Source organism: Penicillium psychrosexuale (assembly GCF_028828465.1).
Source record: "Penicillium psychrosexuale strain IBT 29551 chromosome Unknown utg000002l, whole genome shotgun sequence".
Classification (NCBI taxonomy): Eukaryota; Fungi; Ascomycota; class Eurotiomycetes; order Eurotiales; family Aspergillaceae; genus Penicillium; species Penicillium psychrosexuale.
In genome coordinates, this window is record NW_026643187.1 from 3,206,868 (window position 1) to 3,227,435 (window position 20,568).

General features: G+C 49.0%; 10 protein-coding genes across 10 annotated transcripts; 6 read left to right on the forward strand and 4 right to left on the reverse strand.

Moving 5' to 3' along the window:
- Positions 1 to 386: 386 nt before the first annotated feature.
- On the reverse strand, positions 387 to 2,239 carry N7518_002400 (CAF1 family ribonuclease; the record flags this gene model as incomplete). The annotated part of the gene is made up of 5 exons (XM_057183328.1): positions 387 to 853; positions 909 to 1,536; positions 1,588 to 1,811; positions 1,865 to 1,957; positions 2,005 to 2,239. The coding sequence occupies 5 exons, from the start codon at positions 2,237 to 2,239 to the stop codon at positions 387 to 389; spliced, it is 1,647 nt and encodes a 548-aa protein (XP_057044778.1).
- An 876-nt stretch (positions 2,240 to 3,115) lies between these two features.
- On the forward strand, positions 3,116 to 4,484 carry pex26 (the record flags this gene model as incomplete). Its single annotated transcript, XM_057183329.1, has 2 exons — positions 3,116 to 3,552; positions 3,608 to 4,484. 2 exons carry the CDS (start codon positions 3,116 to 3,118, stop codon positions 4,482 to 4,484), a joined length of 1,314 nt encoding a protein of 437 aa, XP_057044779.1.
- A 434-nt stretch (positions 4,485 to 4,918) lies between these two features.
- On the reverse strand, positions 4,919 to 6,241 carry N7518_002402 (uncharacterized protein; the record flags this gene model as incomplete). The annotated part of the gene is made up of 2 exons (XM_057183330.1): positions 4,919 to 5,417; positions 5,496 to 6,241. The coding sequence occupies 2 exons, from the start codon at positions 6,239 to 6,241 to the stop codon at positions 4,919 to 4,921; spliced, it is 1,245 nt and encodes a 414-aa protein (XP_057044780.1).
- A 1,581-nt stretch (positions 6,242 to 7,822) lies between these two features.
- Positions 7,823 to 8,975, forward strand: N7518_002403 (putative succinate:fumarate antiporter (Acr1); the record flags this gene model as incomplete). The annotated part of the gene is made up of 4 exons (XM_057183331.1): positions 7,823 to 7,880; positions 7,942 to 8,039; positions 8,103 to 8,301; positions 8,362 to 8,975. 4 exons carry the CDS (start codon positions 7,823 to 7,825, stop codon positions 8,973 to 8,975), a joined length of 969 nt encoding a protein of 322 aa, XP_057044781.1.
- A 513-nt stretch (positions 8,976 to 9,488) lies between these two features.
- Positions 9,489 to 10,717, forward strand: N7518_002404 (twinfilin; the record flags this gene model as incomplete). Its single annotated transcript, XM_057183332.1, has 4 exons — positions 9,489 to 9,507; positions 9,579 to 10,219; positions 10,299 to 10,550; positions 10,601 to 10,717. 4 exons carry the CDS (start codon positions 9,489 to 9,491, stop codon positions 10,715 to 10,717), a joined length of 1,029 nt encoding a protein of 342 aa, XP_057044782.1.
- Positions 10,718 to 11,659: 942 nt separating this feature from the next.
- N7518_002405 (pinin family protein) lies at positions 11,660 to 12,892 on the reverse strand (the record flags this gene model as incomplete). Its single annotated transcript, XM_057183333.1, has 4 exons — positions 11,660 to 12,142; positions 12,196 to 12,264; positions 12,343 to 12,796; positions 12,882 to 12,892. The coding sequence occupies 4 exons, from the start codon at positions 12,890 to 12,892 to the stop codon at positions 11,660 to 11,662; spliced, it is 1,017 nt and encodes a 338-aa protein (XP_057044783.1).
- Positions 12,893 to 13,187: 295 nt separating this feature from the next.
- On the forward strand, positions 13,188 to 13,514 carry N7518_002406 (PHF5 family protein; the record flags this gene model as incomplete). Its single annotated transcript, XM_057183334.1, has 1 exon — positions 13,188 to 13,514. One exon carries the CDS (start codon positions 13,188 to 13,190, stop codon positions 13,512 to 13,514), a length of 327 nt encoding a protein of 108 aa, XP_057044784.1.
- A 1,720-nt stretch (positions 13,515 to 15,234) lies between these two features.
- Positions 15,235 to 16,595, forward strand: N7518_002407 (alpha/beta fold hydrolase; the record flags this gene model as incomplete). The annotated part of the gene is made up of 7 exons (XM_057183335.1): positions 15,235 to 15,313; positions 15,376 to 15,428; positions 15,483 to 15,590; positions 15,653 to 15,762; positions 15,825 to 16,155; positions 16,214 to 16,265; positions 16,318 to 16,595. 7 exons carry the CDS (start codon positions 15,235 to 15,237, stop codon positions 16,593 to 16,595), a joined length of 1,011 nt encoding a protein of 336 aa, XP_057044785.1.
- Positions 16,596 to 16,760: 165 nt separating this feature from the next.
- On the reverse strand, positions 16,761 to 18,219 carry N7518_002408 (saccharopine dehydrogenase family protein; the record flags this gene model as incomplete). Its single annotated transcript, XM_057183336.1, has 5 exons — positions 16,761 to 17,463; positions 17,516 to 17,640; positions 17,693 to 17,765; positions 17,813 to 17,960; positions 18,030 to 18,219. The coding sequence occupies 5 exons, from the start codon at positions 18,217 to 18,219 to the stop codon at positions 16,761 to 16,763; spliced, it is 1,239 nt and encodes a 412-aa protein (XP_057044786.1).
- A 754-nt stretch (positions 18,220 to 18,973) lies between these two features.
- N7518_002409 (60S ribosomal protein eL43) lies at positions 18,974 to 19,561 on the forward strand (the record flags this gene model as incomplete). Its single annotated transcript, XM_057183337.1, has 4 exons — positions 18,974 to 18,992; positions 19,061 to 19,091; positions 19,205 to 19,369; positions 19,498 to 19,561. 4 exons carry the CDS (start codon positions 18,974 to 18,976, stop codon positions 19,559 to 19,561), a joined length of 279 nt encoding a protein of 92 aa, XP_057044787.1.
- Between the last annotated feature and the right edge of the window lie 1,007 nt (positions 19,562 to 20,568).

Below are 20,568 nucleotides of genomic sequence, written 5' to 3' on the forward strand. Positions count from 1 at the left end.
TGTCTCCCCGAGAAAAAGATCCAACCAGGTCACGTTGTCGCCAGGCCCGATTGGGATTAGTCACCGCCCGGGCGCTTTAAATTTCAAAATTCGACTTCCACTTTCTTCTCTTCTCCAAGCATCTCTTATCATCACTGCGTCCAGTTCTCTACGGCCGGTTGATCATTTAAAGGTGCTCAGAGTGAGCTCCTCCTGAGATCGCGGCCAATTTTCGCTAGCGGTACCTTCTTAAAAAATCAAGGCGTACTGTTAGATAGCTGCCGCGAACATCCCTTTAGTCTTATGGCTATGTGCTTTGATAGAAATCCATTTTTACCTTTTTACCTTCACTTTTCTCTATCTTCTCCTTCTCTGCAAGTATTTCCAGAACCATAACCTACTTGCCCTCAAATCTCCACCAGCAGCTCTTCCTGTTTTGGCACCACTCTTCCTAGTTGCACCATCCTCTCCTGTGTACCGAACACCCGCAGTATGTTCCCGTAGGTATCCCAGAAGGCATCTCCGAGGCGCGGGAGTAATTTGCCCTGATCGACCAGACGAGCGATACGCCCGGAACCAGTGTCGGCTAGGGATGTACCAGCTTGAGCGATCTGGGCTGCTTGAATCAATGGGATTGTCTCGGTGTCAACATCAAAGAAGTTGTTGAATTCCTTCTTGGTAACAGCCTGGTTGTTGCTAGGCTGTGCCATGATACCGGCAACCAGACTGGGTGCCGTGGTCGTCTGTGGCCGGCGTTTGATGCGCTGCATATTGCCTGCCAGTTTGATGAAGGCCATGGCGGCAAGCATGCTATCGTACCCTGCCTCATGGGTACTCTTACGGAACTTGTACTTCGCAAAGCGAGGGTCAATCTCTGCGATATGATTAGCTGTGCTCGCTTGCTGTCAAGGATATAACTCATGTCCTACCTATCTTGGGGCTTTCTATTCCTGCTAAAGTCGTGTTGAGATCTTCAAGCGAAGACATGGGGTTTAGAGAGCCGCAGTCGTGAGTGGCCATGTACTTGGTATCCGCTAGCACGGGGAATAGCTCGTGGATGGCGGTCTGGAACTCGGCGAGGGTATTCGGCAACGGACCTAAGAAGCATGCGTGGAAGAAGAGCAGATCGCAGAACATGTTGTGGCCGACTAGAACCGGTCTGTTCTCCTTAAGCCGGCTCTTCACTTTGTCTGACAACTGCTGGATTCCGAAAGTCGGTTGCTCGATGGCCTTCAGCAGAGGATGGAAAGCGTCTGGTTCAAGTTCTTCCAGGCTTCCACCCACAAGTGCTTCTGCGATCCAGCGGAACCCGATATGCTTCCGGATTCGTTCCTTTTTGACCTTCAATTTCGCCTCCAAGGTAAACTGCTCATTGCATGGGTCCCGCAATTCGATCTGGACGAACGTTGATGCACCCCGCGACGTTAAGTTGGGGTATTCGTCGCTGATAAGGTGGTGTATCAGCCATTTCTGCATGCTAGTCAACCCGGTAGGTATGGGTCCTGGAACAAGCTGGATGCTGCTGGGTGGCGGGATGTTGAGCCACTCGCGGCGTTTCTATATATGTCAATTGATTTATCCAAATCAACGTTTGATACAAGGTCTTACCTCGCCCTGCGCCAGCCACTCATTGACACTGACCCGAACGGCTTCAAGGAACTCTAGAGATTCATGATCGTCTTTTTTAATATCCACAGCTTGGACAGGGTTCCGTTGGCATTTCTCTGCAGCTCTTCTGATTGCCAATTGTTCTTCCTCTCGAGATAGGTATCGAACACCGAAGGTGCACATGTGGTCAATGCTGAAGTGGTTAGCAAGCAAGAATTCCATTGCTGTTCATGGAGATATTAGCGTATGCTCAACATATTGTAGACATCGGACATACAGCGGCTTCCGAATGTCCAGTCCCGATTCAAATCCATCTCATGCTGGGTCATTGGACTCAGGTTTATGTTGTACGGTTTCAGGGTGTAGGTGGCTATAGATGGTTAGCGGGACACGTCTTGCACTAGGGTTAATCCGTACCTTTTTCCTTATCTTCATGACAAGTTGTCAGCCCAACTTGAAGAATCTGATACCGCTCTGCGGCCAATTTGGCTTCCACATATCGTTCCTGCACAGTCTGGGGCCGGGACTGTGGTGTACTGGATTTGAAAGCCACCCCAGACAGCTCGAAGTCTACGGACACGAAGCAGCTGGTGGAGATGTCGTTCAGTATGGAGGGTAGGCAATCGGGAAAGGTGACAGCCGTGATATCCATCTTGGTTCAAAGTTGAGAACAATGAGCGTAGTGAATGAAGATAAGAGGTGAAAAGGAGAGAGTTGGCTTTGTTGAAGTATTTATTGCTAGACAAAAGAAGACTGTGCATTGGGAAGGCAGGTATCCGCGTTTAATTGATCACAAAGAGCTCTGCGTTGCGTGTAATTTGTAGAAGGGGTAATACGTCGTCGACGGGATGGTATAGTTTGAAAGCTTACTGGTCTACGCTGTTAAGTCCGATAAACCAGAGTTGTGATAGGAGCAAAGAAGAAGAGAGAGATAGCTGAGGAAATAGTGATACTATATAAGAATTTGAAGCATTTATCAAATTCTGGTTCTCTATAGATAGCAAGGATTGAATATGCATCTTTTTGTCAAGAAATCCTTCGCAGGTTCTCAAAGTACATTTTCTATTGCTTCAGAAATACAGCATATAGCTTCACAAGCAATATCTATCTTAGCCCTAGGAGTTAGCTCAGTTGGAGTGTATAAATGACCGAGGCAACATCCTGGCGATGTTTTATGTCCAATTGGAATAGCACAGGCTGTTACCTGCGATGCAATAACCGAAACATTTGGGAAATTGGCCTAGAGTAATATAGAAGTGAAGCACCTCTTTTTGAACCTGTCTAGGGAGCTAAAATAATCGTGAATTGAGAAGTGAGAGAGTAAACAAGCCTACCTGAGGCTACATAGACGATCTCACAGGCCAGTCCCGTGACTGACCCCGGACTTGGACGAGCCGAGGGAAAACGAGAGAGCCGATCACAGACCCGACACGCTTTACTTCCAAGCTTTAATGGTTTCCCTCTTATAATTACTGCTTATACAACTTTTTGAAGATCGAATTTGACTTATTACATCTCGGCCTCCCCAATGGCGAACGGACCCTCCGCGTCGTCGCGCTCTCACGCCCCATCCTCAGCTTCCCCCACAAAGTTGTGCTCCAAGACATACAGGAAAGCCTCCCAACTGTATCTCACACGACGCTTACCAGAAGCGCTCGCAAATATCCAACCGATTATTACGCCTTCAGTACCAGAGGACCAGCAAACAAATGGCGACAGCTCAACACCTATTGCGCCGATTGCCACGGCCGCTGGCACGTGGAGGATCAAGGTGTGGAACCTCTACATCACCCTCCTTAGCGCAATAGTCGATCTCGGTGCAGAGGAGGGAAAGAAGCAATTTGGTCAGAAGGAGTGGAAATCAATTGCGTCGCAAGTCAGAGAAGGTGCGATTTGGGAAACTGTGGTCGAGGTCGGATACCAAGGCCACGAGGGTTCGGTGGATCCCGAAGTGGTCTACAACCTGTTAGTATCAGCTCACTTTCCTTCCTAAATTGAGGTACTAACAACGCGATCCTAGTGCTACCCTCCTTCTAACCCACTCCTCTTCGCAATCCCTGAACCAACAGCGCCTTGAGACCTATCTCTCTTCCTACGGACAACCCAACCTCGACCTTGCAGGTCGCCTACACGATGCTTCTGATGATTACGAGCAGCGCCCTATTCGCGCGACAAGCGGAGCTGATACTCCGAAAGATCTAAATGCCAGAGTAAGGATTATCGAGCTCTTTACCTTGCACGTCCTCCCCCGCAATGACGAGTGGGAATACTCCACCGAATTCATCAATTTGAGCGAAGTCCTCGATGAAGAACGCAAAGAACTCTTCCTCCAGACACTCGAGGGCCTGAAGGAAGAGAAGGAGCGGGGTGAAATGCGCGCAGTCGAACTACAGCAAGCCAAAGATGCAGAGCTTGAACGGCAACGAGAGGATGAACGTCGTGAAGCCGAAGAAACAGCAGCAGCCGCTGCGCGAGTACAGTCTAATGGGAATAAGCGCAATACCAGCGAAGTCGACTATGGGATTGAGAAAAACCGCACAAATGGTTCTCCCAAAGGCAAAGGAGCCAGGCAACCGACAGACAAGTCGCCAAATGGCAAGTCACGAGCTCCCCTCTCATCATCCAGCTCCAAAAATGTCAAAAAGCAGGACAAGGCTGAACCCCGGGGTCGCCCAACTCAGGCCGTGGCCACTGGCCTGCGCAACATCTTCCGTCACATTATCCGAACTGTGTCTGGGAATCCCATGTCAATAGTGCGCATCCTACTTTTCTTGATCGGCATTACGATGGCGATGAGCCGGCAGGGTGTGCGCGATCGCATCCGACGGATTACAGACGGCGCTTGGCAAAAGGTCAAAGCTACAGCCGGAATGGGAGTCAAAGTGAGCTATATCTGAGATATAAGCCACTTCGATCTCTACGCACATTGCATGGTTATTGTGTACATTTTTCTTGATCAAGTTGGCTCTCCATCATTCTTGGAGGTTATTTTTGCATAATGTTTCTTTTGTGATTCCCTTTGTGATTCTCTATGTCCATGTATTCTACACATGCATACCACCGGGTGTGGTTGAATTTACTTACTAAGTCCGATTTTCGTTTGCTTTAGCCAGCAATTTTCAAAGACAATCCTCGTAAAGTGCCTAGGCTCATTGGCCAGTACGTTGCCAATCAAAACAGTAAGAGATCACTGAGCCTTGAATGTTAGTATGTAACCTAGCTATTCTGAATAGGAGACTTAAACAATCACTCGATAGAGACATCGAAGAAAAACAATCCAAGACTCGTCACCGTCGGAGGAATGAAAACAATAATATATTCTAAACGGGTATCAAACAGTCGTACGCTCATGAACACGTCCAGCGTGATCCCCACATAAATTTTCAGCCATACCAATCTCAACATCATCGCGCGTAGTGTCATCCAAATCCTCTTTCTCGACGACTCTAGCATGCCACCACCGGAACATCTGAACGAAGAAATGCGCCACGCAGATCTGCTCCGTGGTATAGAGTAGTACCGGCACCGATGTCTTCGCTTTTATGAAGAGATCAACTGGCTGCCACATTGCGTAGAGCAACGGGATACCAAGTGCGGTGCTCTTCGCTGGTCCGCAAAAGCACACTGCAATAGTTTCCTCCGGAGACATGCGCTCGAATATGGGCTTGGACCAGCGTCGAGAGCTGAAGATTCGCGGTGGTCTGGAGCAGAAGAAGCATACTGCCGTTAAGGTGATGTAAAGTAGGATGTTGAATAGGACCACGAAGATTATGCTCTGCGCGGAAAAGGTTTGGAGGGCTCCTGTTGCGAAGCAGGAGGAGAATGTGGCCCTAATATTTAGGAATGCGGGTTAGCAAAAAAAAAAAAAAGAGGGCCATGGGTTTCGTATAGAGGCTCGTTGGACTCACCAAATCAACAATAACAAGCAGACAGTAGACAACTTAGGCAGCTTGGTCTTCTGCATGACATACGCAGTGCGATCAGGCCAAGTCCACCTCACTACCTGTCCAACGAACAGCGGCAGTAACACACTGAGCCCCAATTGCTTGAAAACCTCCCTATACATACTCCCCAAATTCCCACCTCCATACCGCCAGGGATCAAACTCCGCCCTCTTAGGCATCAACGCAATAGTCCAAGCAGCCGTAACAAACGGGCCGAGAATATTAGCCAACAAGACCTCCACCAAAGCAGCCGCATCATCTCCACCCGCAGACCTCGTCATAACAACATTGGACGCAATCGTCGTCGGAATACAAGCAGTGAAGATATACCCCGCCAGCACCGCGCGATCAATTTTATTCCCGGTATCAGCAGCGATGATAATATGCACGATAGCCAGCACCAGCGCAGGAATAAACAGAAACGAAACCGCCTGCACGATCAAGTGGAGGCGCCAGTTCAGCACGTGCTCGATAAGCTTCTGGCGCGGGATGCTCAATCCTGAGATTAGGAAGATTATAGCGATCACGCCGTACATGATGCTGTATTCGGAGCGGATGATGCCTCCATGCTTGGCCACGTTTGGGAAGCAGTATGCCAGGGCGCACACGACGCCGATCCCGATTAGGAGCCATTGGCGGAGGATTAGACTTGCGATGCGCTTCAGGGCTTGCTGCCACCGTGGCTGTGCGATGTCCGGGGCTGCTTCCATTTTCTTTTTAGTCTAGGAATGAGGGCATGGGTATTGTACCGCCGTGAATGGATTTTGGGGTATGTAGGGGATATGTAGGGGGAAATTTTCGTGATCGGGGTAAGTCCGATCCATCGGATTCGATAGCGCGCACAAGAATCGCATCATCTGGAGTTATACGTTGTACTATTACAATGTACATTGTGGCATCCATCATGGATATGTGTATATTTTGCATCTTTGTATGTTGTATATCAAATCTGGGAATCCGAAACGGGTTGCCGACTCGGGTAGCCGATGTCATCAATCGGGTCGACTGACACCGGAGACATTTTCGTAATCTGAGTCAACATACGGAGGAACTAGACCATGCTGACACTGTTAGTTTCATATCTTGTATAATTCGTTATTGGGTCTGTCCGAGGTAACTAGATCTCTTGTACTCCATACAACAAAGTCCGAACAAACGCCGTGCAAATGCCACTATAAATTCGGGAAAACGTTCATCCGATCAAAATGACGCTTCTATCAACGTCACTGCCGCAACACCTTGCCCATATATACATTCTAACAACCGAACCCCTGACTATAAACACAAAGTTCAAGCCTGCAGCAAGCCCCACGTTCAACGAACCTTGGAATACTTTAATTATCTGACTCAGAACGTCCCATGACCCTTTCTGGGGATGGACCTCGGCTGAGGGGAGATCTAGCGCTGGTCCGAGATCACCCGCCAGCGGAGTTCGATACTTCGCTCCGAAGTTCGAGTCCCGAAATATTCAGAATATCCCCGGAGTAATGAGCTCCCTGGAGAAATTAGGCTTTTCTGGACTGTTGTACTCCGTAGTCTACGGGTAGATTGTGTATAAGATAATATTATACATTGTAGCTAGTCGAACAAGGCACGGGCGTTTTCTGTACTTTCTCTCCCCCTACATTGTACGATCTAATTCTGAATCTAAATGTACCGAGTATAATCACAAGCCGTCAACGTTATAACTTGGACAAGACATGTGAAATCTGATCATTAAAAATCTGGGGTCATTCATTCCGCTGAGAAGAGAGCCGCCCTTGTTGCCGAAGGCCTCGGGATTGTCGTGAAGCGCCCTACATTTTGTGCTCGGTACCAAATAGGACATAATTATTATACATATAGAGATCTCCCCTCGGCAAGTCCTGAATCTGTCACCTCTTTTTTTTCCCTTTCTTTCTTCTCTGGTCTTCTCATCTGTGCGTGATCATACTTCCGTTCGTCCAGCTTCCTCCGCTTCCCCGTCATAGCTCCCCACAAAGTTTGGCACCGTTGCCACTCGCCTTGAATCATATACCCTGGAACTTCGCCTTTTCTTTCCTGAAAGATTAAAGATCCTTGCAATTGATATCTTGATCTTCCTTTCAGATATACCATCTCTTCCAATTGTTCGGCTTATCTCCGGAACGGTATACTTCCGCACTTCTCCACATTCTCGGCTTTTTCTCGCGACAATCGGAACATCTGCGAAACTTGATTTCCGACATTGAAGGATTCCTGTGAAATCTTCGTGAACAAAAGTGCAATTTCTCTGCAATTTCTCTGCAATTATACAAAAACATATCGAAACAATGTCTGCCAAAAATGTCAATCAGCAGAAGCGCACATCGCCTGCGGTCAACTTGATCGGTATGTAGAATAGACTCCCCCTGTCGGGATTGTGTACAGTTATTGACTTATGCCCAATTAGCTGGTGGTGGTGCCGGTATGATGGAGGCTCTCGTGTGCCATCCTCTAGACACAATCAAGGTCCGCATGCAGCTGTCAAGGAGGGCCACAGCACCTGGGGTGAGTTACGGAATTTGCCATTCGACAATCAAAAGCCATTGCTAACCATTTTCGCTGGATCAGGTTAAGCCGCGCGGGTTCGTGGCCACCGGTGTTCAAATCGTGCAAAAGGAGACCGCTATGGGTCTGTACAAGGGTCTTGGTGCCGTGCTGGGTGGTATCGTCCCGAAGATGGCCATCCGATTCACCTCATACGAATCATATAAGGGCATGCTCGCCAATAAGGAGACAGGCGCCGTGAGCAGCAAAGCCACTTTCCTTGGTATGCGAAGCGTTGAAAAAAATCGAATATGCATAATGGAAAGCTAACAATCCCTAATAGCTGGTCTTGCCGCCGGTGTTACCGAAGCCGTGGCCGTTGTCAACCCTATGGAAGTTATCAAAATTCGTCTGCAGGCCCAGCACCACAGTTTGGCCGATCCCCTGGATGCCCCCAAGTACCGCAGCGCCCCGCACGCGCTTTTCACCGTCGTCAAGGAAGAAGGCTTCAGCGTCCTGTACCGCGGTGTCTCCCTGACCGCCCTCCGACAAGGAACAAACCAGGCCGCCAACTTCACCGCATACACGGAACTGAAGGCTGCCCTGCAGCGCTGGCAACCCGCCTACAGCGACAGCCAGTTGCCCGCTTACCAAACCACCATGATTGGTCTGATCTCCGGTGCCGTCGGACCCTTCTCCAATGCTCCCATCGACACCATCAAGACCCGTCTCCAGAAGACCCGTGCTGAGCCTGGTCAGTCCGCTGTCGCCCGTATCATGGTCATCGCCAAGGATATGTGGAAGACTGAGGGTTACCGCGCTTTCTACAAGGGTATCACCCCCCGTGTCATGCGTGTTGCTCCCGGCCAGGCTGTTACTTTCACCGTCTATGAGTACCTCAAGGGTAAGCTGGAGGGCTCTAACTGGTCTTTCGTTGGTGGTAGCTTTGATGAGTAAATGTGCCAAAATGTCTTGTTGTTTTCTGGAAAGCATTGTGATACCTGACCTGGCATGGTGGGAGTTGCATTCCCTGTTTCGCGCATTGGACTCTGGAACAGAACTGTTCATTGCAAGCCGCTTGAAACGGCTCTTTGTGTAAATATTTTGTGCTTTGCGTTAGTTCTTTTCTATACCACTTTGGTGCGCCTTGAGCTGAAATAGAGAATATTCAAAAACCATTGAAGAGTCGTTTGCCAGTGTAGTAGTTTGGTGTTGAGGGTGTGTCCATGAATGACCCGGTTGTAGATACACCAGTCAATGCTTGTGTAGCGACCACAAGAACACAATCCCTACGAGTTGAAATAGCACGAATTGTTTCTTCTTTCTGTATTAGACTCGTTAGATGTCGAAATAAAGCCCAACTGGGCAGCCCTGACGGCTGACAACGCGCTATCGGCCCCTCATTATTCACCGCTTCTCCCCTCATAAATAACAACCAACCAACCCAGCTGCATCCTACAGTGCAGCATCATGCAGTCAGGAATTACAGGTGAGACATTCAAATTACTTGATCTTGAACTCTGAAAAACCCCATTGACTTCAACACTAACAAACGTCTAGTCTCCGCGGAGCTGAAAGATGCATTCGCCCGCTTCAACTCCGACCCCTCAACTTTCTGTCTGCCGGCAACTATTACAGCAGAGACCCTAACGCCGCTGGCCCCAATCTCCTTCCAAGGGAGCCCCTCGGAAAATGCCTTCTTTTCAGCCCTCCCCCAGCTGTCCTCCGTCCTCCAGCCTAAGACCCCCATCTACCTCCTTCTCCGGCGCCCATCGACCGCCGCCTCGACTGCTCCACTCATCGCTTTGACCTATATCCCGTATAATGCACCCGTGCGAGCAAAGACCCTCTTTGCCTCTACTCGCTCGACGCTGACCCGCGAGTTGGGCACGGAGAAGTTCACTTCTACCGTCTTCGCTACCGAGGAAGACGAGATTCTGGGTCAGGATGCGTGGCGCGAGCGTGATGGTGAGGGCCCCAATGCTATCTCCCGTGAAGATATGATGGGCGAGAAGGAGAGGGAGCTGGATGCTGTTCGTAAGGCCGAGGCCGAGGCACGGAATGGCACCCCCGGGAGAGATATTGGCATTGGTGGCACCTTTGGACCTGCCTCTGGCTCTGGGATGAGGGTTTCTCTGCCGGTTCACGAGGAAGCTAAGTCTGCGCTGAGGGATCTACGCCATGGTGGGTTGGTACAACTGGTAAGTTATACCCTGGCTCGTGGTCCTTCTTCGAGAGGGCTTGTCCGGACCGGTGAGATTTGAGGCTAACTTCAAGCAGACTGTTGATATCCCCACGGAAAAGATTGTCTTGGCCCACTCTCACTCTGACGTTGAGGCACACTCTGTCGCCACGCACATTTCCTCCTCTTCGCCGCGTTATTCTTTCTATCATTACCCCGGGTCCGATGTCGTGATTTTCGTGTACACCTGTCCCACTGGATCTTCGATCAAGGAGCGTATGCTGCACGCTAGCTCGCGGAGAAATGCCATCGCGGTTGCTGAGCAAGAAGGACTCAAGATCGAGAAAAAGGTATGCGTGCCCCGTTGTGGATGGTCGTTTCGGATGCTCACAAATAGCAGATTGAGGCCTCTCACCCTGACGAGATCACCGGTGATCGTTTGCAAGAGGAAGTCACTCCCTCACGAGACCAGGGTCCTGCGCGAGGATTTGCGAGACCTCGTCGCCCCGGCCGGTAAATCGCTATTGTATAGATAGGCTATATTCTTGAGCCTCCGATCCGATAGTTGTAGTAAATATAGCAGCACTGTGCTTGACTCGCCAGGTTATTGTCTAAATATTGGTAGATTCTTGTTCTACCAACAAAGGTAGAATTGGATCAGCATTGATCGGATCCTCATATACCCCCTGGAAGCGTACAATTTTCACAGATAGCCTGTTCATATATGATGTTTTCTGGATATCCGTAGCCGTGGCCAGTTTTCCAATGCAATATAATGCTCTCAATTATTCTTGGTGTAGGTTGTGTGAGTAACAGAAAGAATCATTCGAGGTCACTAGAGCTGGAAACATGACTGGTGATTTCCTAATTGATTTGATGGGCTCGACTTGGGGGTATAAAAGGGCCCCCTTCCCCCAAACTCTTCCTCTTCTCTTCTTCTCTCCTCCACATCCCTCTGGATACCATCTCTCCGTAGCCCCATGAGATAGCGTCGGCAGAGGGTCCCGTAGCACATGCTGCCTAACCTACCACAGGGACATCAACATCATCATGTTGTGGAAGTCCATGTAGGTCAGCAACAAATATCAAACCGGGCTTTCTCGTGGATGTTCCTGAAGTCGTGGCTCTCATTGCCACTTGACGAGTCCCACGGAATACATGAGGGGTGTAAATCTCCGTAGCCGAATACTCGGAGGTAGTCACCCTGGCAAAGGTAGTCACATCACTAGAGAGAATAATTGATTGCTATTATACTGATGTCCTCGCCATGTTGAAGTAGTTTGGGATGAAGCATACGTGGATATTTGTTATCATATTGCCTTAGACAATCCTACTGAGCTCCAAGACGAATCTCACGTACACAATATCAAATCAAGAACGAAAACTCCCGGGTATTTGTCAGTTTCGGCCTAAAGAAACATAACTTGGCATGAAAAGGTCGACTATGGTCGACTATAAACTAATAAATCACAGTGTCCTCGTTATCCTCAACGACCTCGCCTCCGTCATCATCTCGGTGGGCATCATGCTGATCTTGAACAGCACTTTCCTCCACTTTGGCAGTGGCTTCGTCCGTTTTGACTAGATCGGGAGTTTGGCCATTAGTGTCTACACCTACCGTGTTCGGAGCACCTTGAGCTGTTTCCTTGGACTTTGAATCTGTCGGATCTGCCTCGTGCTCTGGAGCCGATGGCTGGTCTTGAGGACCACCTGCTTGCTGCTGCTCTTCTGACAATTGGGGCTGTTCTTCGTTTGCAGGGTTTTGTGCTTCAGCCTGAGTTGGTTGTGTCTCAACCAGCGTTGGCTGTTCGGGTGCAAATGCCTCTGGTGGATATCGGGCTTCGAACTCGGCGACTTCTCGGGCAACAGTCGCCTCTGCTTCTTCGATTTGCTGGTTTATCGTTGAATCGTCGCCAGGTCTGGGTTGCCATGGTTTGTAATACTAAAATAAATTAGCTGATGGCTACAATATTATAAACAGCATACATAACTCACCAGAGCCGGCTCTGCCTGTGTCTTGAAGAAATGTGCCATAGCAAGCATATTCGAATGCCGTGTTTGCATCTGAGAATGAGAAGAGTCAGTAAAAATTTAATCACCATATACCCCATTGATATATAAGTGACTAGAACATGAACATACCGCTTCTCGCTCATACAGAGGAGTTTCTCTTCTGCGAATCTCATCCCGCTGTTCCTTTCGCCGTTTCTTCAATTCACCGTACTCGGCATCCTGCGACTTCAACTTCTCTTGCTGCTTTTTTTCAATGTCAGCGCGACGTCTCTGTGCCGCGGAACTTGAGCTCTGCGATAGAGTACCAAGCAGCCCCCCGAATAACCGCTGACCCCGCTTGCGATCCTCATCTCGACCTGCGCGCAGTCGCGTAGGCTTTTTCTCCACAGACTCATCTGTCGCAGGTGGAGGGGATGACGGCCGGTGCCGCTGAGAATGCGGGGAGGTATTGTCTGTAGAGCTGAGTCGTCGGCGCTTAGTGTCGTATTCTGCAGTTGAAGACTTTCGTCGCTTGGCTGTCAACTCCGGAGACTGAATATTATCCTGGCTGGGAACGGCCACTGCCGACGCGAGTGTCTCGGGGCTGTCAAAGTAATATGCGCGTTAGCTAGAGCGCTCCAATTACAATGCGCGCGCGTGGGTTGCACGGGGTGATGAAAGCTACATACCCTTCAGACATGGTGATCGGCAAACAACGCTGGTTGTAAGAAGGAAACAAATTAGTGGAAGAAATGAGCGACGTTAAGTGCTCCGATCCGGGTCAGATATTGGAGTTGTTCAAGAGGCGCAAAATAACGAGACATGTTGCATAGAATCACATTACTTGAAGTCACGTGCACCTACCACTTAGTTGGGGCGTTCACCGTCGGCTTTTCTTTTTCTCCTCTTACTTCCCAGCGAGTGCCAAATCATACCTCATTCCACTTTATACAGCTTTAATATTCTCATTTGCCTGTTACGCCACTTAAATCACAATGTCTCGTCACCACCCCGATCTCGTCATGTGCCGCAAGCAACCCGGCATCTCTATCGGCCGTCTGTGCGACAAATGCGATGGAAAATGTCCCGTCTGCGATTCCTACGTGCGCCCCACGACTCTCGTCCGCATTTGCGACGAGTGTTCTTTCGGTAACTACCAGAACAAGTGTGTGGTCTGCGGTGGCGAGGGCATCAGTGATGCGTTCTACTGCTTTGAATGTACGCGTCTCGAGAAGGATCGCGATGGATGCCCCAAGATCATCAATCTGGGAAGTTCGAGGACGGATCTGTTCTACCAAAAGAAAAGTTTCAGGAATCAATGATCTTCAAGAGAGGCTTGTGGCTTGGTGTCCAAGTGGAGGGGAGCCAAGCATGAGTCCGGCGGGTTTACAATGTTCAGCCTAACGACAAAATGACTACAAGCTTTACAACTGCGAGCACGTGAAAAACATCCTATCGGTGGACTATTCAAACCTGCTCCGCGAATGAAGGATATCAACGAACATTTGGACCCGAATACAATTCAACGAAATGTCCCTGTGCCTTGGACTGCTTTTGCAGCATCATGCAACAATACCCGACAAGCTGGCAGGCATGGTGGCAACGCGCGCTGTACTATCAGACCTCGAGGATTCGCAATCAATACAGACGATTTGGCGACTAGGACCAGCGGGGCTCTAGGTGGAGCAGCTGGACTGGAAGCAACACCTGCAGGGTTCGTGACTGATATGTCTCGGTCTCGGTCATGTTTCGTCGATTACCTAGATGGGTATGGCATGACCCAACCCCCAAATATGTGGCTTCAAGGCGGTCTTCATAAACATTATGATGGGTGGGCTTTGATTGAGGGTCCCTATCTCCAATTCCAATTCTGAATAAAGCCATTTCCCATGCATATAAATTCTGCCACTGTGATAATTTCCGTCTGCTATTATGTAATAACATCCTCGACTTTTGTCAAACTTGATCCATTCTCCGTTTCCGTGGCCACCCATCCTTTCTTGAACACCTATGATCTTATCAGACGTCCTTCCTTACAATGACAATCGTCTATTTCGATATTTGGAAAGTACTGGCCGCCTAGAATAGACGAAGAAAATGTAATTTGCAACAACTCCACTTGCACAGAAACATCTGTCGGCGTCTGTATGTTGGACTGTTTGTAACCGGAAACCACTTTCATCAGTCGTTCGAGCATTAAGATGTCAGTCTCAAGTCCAGCGACTTTTGGATTATCCTAGCAACCTACCTAGTCCGTTCCTTTTTGCATCTCTTCACCGTCTAACTTTGAGTGCTGGCAGCAATGGTGCGTATATTCGGATTTGAGATATTGGCAAGCCGGGTCGTTTCCTACGAAGCAGCGCCTCTCGAGGAAGGCATGAATCTTTCCTCACCCGAGCCCCATATGTATACTTGCAATGCAGATTTCTATCGATATTTTTGTATTAGTCGTACGTCAGAGCTAAGAATGAACCTCCAATATACGTGTGGGCTATGTACATACGTGAACATAAAATGTAGGGTTTATAGAGTATCTTGGCGCCCCACTAATTGTTTCCAACGTGCCGAGGCACACTTGGGAGGGTATGTCATCTCTTCGGCATGAGGTCCTCTCCGGGCTAGCTTCATGCATGATTATATATCTTTTATTACTCTGACGCCGGTTTTCCTTTTGGTCTGTATCGGTCTCAAGTTGTATAGATGTATTTATCGACTTCACCTGATATGTGGGGTTGCACAGCTACGGGATCAAATCCCGCATTTAGTGCGGGTGATCCGCACATAACATATGGTATTATTACAGATAGTTTCAATTAAAACAGCAAATCCAATTAATTCGAAGTGGATGGACTTCATTCAACCGTATTTGATGGTATTGGTATTACACTGTGGACCCTCGGGGCCTGATCCCGGGTTGTACTTTAAACGCTTGGACTCTAAATAGCCCAGACGGTGGCCACGAATCTGTTCTCCGCACATAAACATCCCTTTCCCTGCAAACTGAACTGAAGACATAACTATCATTGCCTGAATCAACTCATCATGCCAGTTGACAAGATCGGAGTATCGGGTGACTCTCGTATTGAGTATAAGACCGCCACACTCAACGGCCATAACTACTGTGAGCATAGCATACTTTGAAGAAGATATTTCCCGGAATGAATCCGAACTGACGATTTTCAGCTTACCTTCTCAGCCAGCCTGAATCAGGGGAATACGAAAGCACTGTCTTTCTAGTAAGCGGCTAGCTCAATAAAAAAGCCACACACGTTGACATATATTCTTCATAGATCCATGGCTTCCCCGATCTCTCTATCGGATGGCGATATCAGATTCCCATGATCGTAGACATGGGTTTCCGAGTAGTAGCTCCCGACTGCCTCGGATACGGACGAACAGTGAGTCCTTCTACCCTATGTATGGATGATGGGAATGAATTATCATCTAACAATTCAACAAGGACGCCCCAGACGAAATTGCCCCGTATTCCCACAAAAGCTGCGCAGCAGACATCAAAGCCCTAGCAACCCATCTAGGCGAAACCCAAATCATCCTAGGTGGACATGACTGGCAAGCAACACCGGGCAAACCCCCCCTTTCCTCCAGAACCACAAAGCTAATACACAGAGCAGGGGCGCAGTACTCGCCTACCGCGTTGTCCTCTGGTATCCGGAGCTAGTAAAACACATATTCACAGTCAGCGTGCCTTATTCACCACCCATGACCAAGAATATCTCTATCGAATACATGGTCCGGAACTTGTCCCCGCACTTCGCGTACCAGCTACAGTTCAAGAGCGGGAAAGTGGAGAAGGCCATTCGGTCTAAGGATGAGATTCGGCAGTTTTTGATGGCGCTTTATGGAGGTCGTACGCAGGCGGGTGAGGTCGGGTTCGATGCTAATAACGGCGTTTTGTTTGACAAAATTGGCCAGTTGAAGCCGTCGAGGTTGTTGAGCGACGAGGTAAGTTGGGCTTAGTTGATTCGGGGTTGGGGGTTTTATGTTGACTTTCTTTCTCTAGGAGTTGGACTTTTATACGGATGAGTTTGCTCGCAATGGGCTTCATGGACCACGTATGGTTTTTTCTGGGTTCGTTTGTCGGACGCTTGCTAATTATCTCAATAGTTAATTACTACCGCACTGGTGACTTGGACTATGACGATGAGCTTCCTATTCTCGATCGCGGGGTCCAAATTCCTACCCTGTTTATCCAAGCGCTGAGGGACGAAGCTCTGCCGCCTTATTTGGGTAAATCTATGAGACAGCAGGTTCCACGGCTGACCCTGGAGCAGGTTGATACTTCGCACTGGGCTCTGTGGGAGAAACCCGAGGAAGTCAATGAGATTATTAGGTCTTGGTTGAATCAACAGTATTTTGCCGATGGAAGGTCTGGCAAGCTCTGATTGAAGGAACGATAGGTACAGTGGCACAGTGAGAAGGCAGGATTGATTGATTATTGTGAAAATACATATTTCATATCGGAAAAGTAAAAAGAACATGCGCTTCATAACAAGTCGAGCCAGCATAGCTGCACAGGCTGGAACTCACCCCGTAAACGATCAAAGTATTTAGTACTGGAGAACCTTGGTGTCAATTATGCAGCCGACCCTCTCTAAGCGGTCCACGTAGTCCTGACCCAGCGTAGCGGGAGTAACAATGCCACCACGCGAGACCTTCTTAATCTTCTCCTCCTCGTTAAGAATAACCATGGCAGCCTCAGCCAGCAACAGTCCGGTAAAGGGGTACATTGCGCCGTGGTAAGTGATCTTACCGAAGACGCGCTGTACCGGAGCACTCTCCGCAGTAGCGATGGCATGGTACTCGAGAAGGTCATTTGTCGAGTCCTCTCTGCGCGGACCACTGCCAGGGGCAAAGACGAACTTCTTCACCAGCCAGCGCACCGGCGACAGCGCAAGCAGCGAAAGTGCAACCAGGAAGCCGATGTGGATGGCGACGCCAACCAGCGCGTTACGGACCGACAGGAACTGGCGGAAGACGAATTGCTGCCCGTACAGCTCTGGCATCAGGCTGCTGCTGCGTTGCACGATGGTTATATCGCAGATACCAGACGGGGAGGTCGTCACGGTACCCAGGTCGCGAATTGAACGCACGCCGAAGATCTTTTCCAGGATTGAGTCGTGGGGGATGTTTTTCGGTGGCGGGGATGCTGCCAATGAGAAGGGAGTCATTGACTTGGATAGCTCGGACATTGAAAACCCCTCGAAGATGGTTAGAATAGTATTTATGGTGCCGCCGCTAGGACCGGAGGATCTGTTGTGAATGGATTAGAAATGGGTTTCTTTGTGGACATGAAATTGCATACCTCATCTCTTTGATGGTGCTGTCAATCTGGCGGGTTGAAGACGCGAGGTCCTCTCGGACTCGCTTAACCAGAGACCATGCCAACAGATCAGCAGGGGCACTCTCGACACCGTTACAAGGGATCATCTGTCCGCAATTAGTATGAATATATCTGATAGGAATTGGGTGCAGAACGAACAATAGCGCCATTAGCCTTGGCGGTCTCGTGGTACTTCTCGATGATCAACTTGATCCAGGGTGTTTCTCCAGAACTGTTACGATCAGCAAGTGTTCGAATCAGATATGAAGCAAAACTTACACATCCACATAGTGAGTTCCATTGACAGCGCATGCCTCCACGACTGGGGTCGAGTACAAGTGGTATGGACCCACACAGTTGATAACCAGCCGCGTTTTCAGGGCAAGCTCGTTGAGCTCGGTGGAGTTCAGTTGAATGACCAGGACATCTATGATCACATCAGAGTGAGCATTGAGATACAAAAGCTATAGACAAATGAGACAGTAAGGTTATGTACCTGCGTCCACGCGGTCTCGGTTGAGACCCTTGAGTTCCTGGGCGATAGACTCCAGTTTCTCTGCGGATCGACCTGCGATAGCCCATTTCAGATCGGTAGGAAGGTGCTGCACAATGTGTTCTGCGCAAAATCGGCCAGTATAGCCAGTTACGCCCAGCAAAACCAGGTCATACTGTCGGTTGGAAGTCATGGTGGTTGAGTCGATGGGTTTGGAGTTTATGATGTAGTTTGTAGAACAAGGGAGCTTCCGGCAAATCACAAGCTCCTCGGCACGTTTCAAAACGCAGTGTGGGGCGTTGGAAATAGGAGTAGTTGGAATAGTCACGAAAGAGTTCTTGGGGCTTTACATAGAAATAGAGGCAACTTATGTCACACAATTGAGATTCTATCTTGACCAGGGAACTGCAGATGTTTATATTTCATGGTATGGAAGAATCACGTGATCGGATAGATCAATTAGCCCGAGAAAAGGAGACCGGGGGGGCCGGTGGTTTCGAACGGAATCAGGCCGGATTGGGATGGTTTTGATACTATACAAATCTATTATTGTACAGGGTCATCTTGAATGATGTTAGAGGGAAAGAGGGAAATTATACATACATCAGACACCTGAAATAGAAGGCATCAAGTGAAAATCAAAGTTTTCAATATCAAGTATCAAATCAAACAGATTCTTGGAAATTCTACCAAAATCAACCAGGTCACATCCACCAACATCGTCATCGCCTCATCTGGTGGACCTTGTGGACCGAAACACACCAAGTACGCATTGGAAACCTGAGGCCATCAACTTCCTGACGTAAGCCCACTAACTCAAAATGGTCAGGTGATCACACCAAGCCAAGAGCCCTAAGCGAGAATCCACAGCACAACCCGCCCTCATTCAAAGCGTCCTTTTTTGGTCTCCTGTTGAATACCCATCTTCATCCTCTCCACCAGCCAAGATGACGAAGCGCACCAAGAGTATGTGCCTCTTTCTCAAATTCAACACTCCGCAAAACGAATTGCTCAATGCTAACAATTTTCTACAGAGGTCGGCATCACCGGTAAATATGGTACCAGGTATGACATTTGTCCAATTCGCGCCCACACGACTGTGATTTCCTCGATCGAGACACACGACCCATAGCGAATACTCCTATACGGCGACCAGGATTCTAACAATATCCCAATAGATACGGTGCCTCCCTGCGTAAGCAGGTGAAGAAGATGGAAGTCACCCAGCACGCCCGCTACGTCTGCACATTCTGCGGAAAGAACACCGTCAAGCGCAAGGCTGTCGGTATCTGGGAGTGCAAGGGCTGCGACAAGACTGTTGCCGGCGGTGCTTACGTCGTCTCGTAAGTCGCCCGCTATAGCATGGAGCGACACTGTGATGCGACCTGGGGGTCGACCTTAGTTGGCGCACACAGTCGCGATCTACCATGCACAAACGACGAAAGATTACTGACGGTTCTATTTTATCTAGCACCCCCGCTGCCGCTGCCACCCGCTCCACCATCCGTCGTCTGCGTGAGATCGCTGAGGTCTAAATGGGAGGATTATGTGGTTTCATTTTTCTTTACGGTTACCCAAAAATGAATGAAAAAATTCGGGAATACAATTCTTGTTGCAATCCGCTTCGGCCTCGAGTATACCGTATATCGATGTGACTGGTTTTCAAAGTTCGCCTCGGTCGCTGCCTACATGATAGACAATCCACCGCAATCCAGACCCTCCACCTGATTACCTTCGACGTTCTGCGACCGCGTGAGTCATATGGATGGACTGCAGATTTGCGGCCTTTTGTGGTTACTCGGTGCTGGACAGTCACGTAGACTCGACACAACATCAGTGGTCTTGGTTTGGAGGTCACCTGGTCTTAGCGTATTGTCTGAGTGCTTGGACCGACTGCGCTCCGAACTATATCTTTCGTACTTTCTACGTGCACCTGGACATTTGCACCAGGTGCCTAGCATCCTCCGGCCCACATGATACATCCTACTGGTACGATCCGGTCGCCTGTTAACCCAGGGCTCCGGGCAAATTGATCTTTCGACTAAGGTGAAAACTGTCCAGGCTGCCCAGGTGTGATTCAGGTTTCAGCCAAACCATGGGCGCCTAATGTAGTCATTTTTAATTTGTAGATCGACGGCCACTTTGCACTAGGGACTTTGTGTATTTTGTGTTGTACAGGGACCTTGTTGGATGGTTGCAGGATGTCCATGACCAAATCAGGTACTCAAGCATAATTAGTAGCCATAAAACAACAAGTCCAATAGAGAATTCCCAGTATTTCAAATGTAGTCATGGTAATACCAAGATCGCAAATAGTCCAAACCCGCCAATCCAGGGCATCGTACATCATTCGCCTCCGTCACGTTCCTGCTTTGCGTTAGTCCGGTAATCCGGCCCACCTTCAAAAGGCGCTCCCCACACCTTTCTCGCTTCTACACTTCTCGAGAGTCGCTCTTCATGGACTTCGCCTTCTCTAATAAATCTGTTTCTCATGTCCGATACCTGTATTGTTTGTTTAGGAGACCTTGGTGAAGGAGCGGGT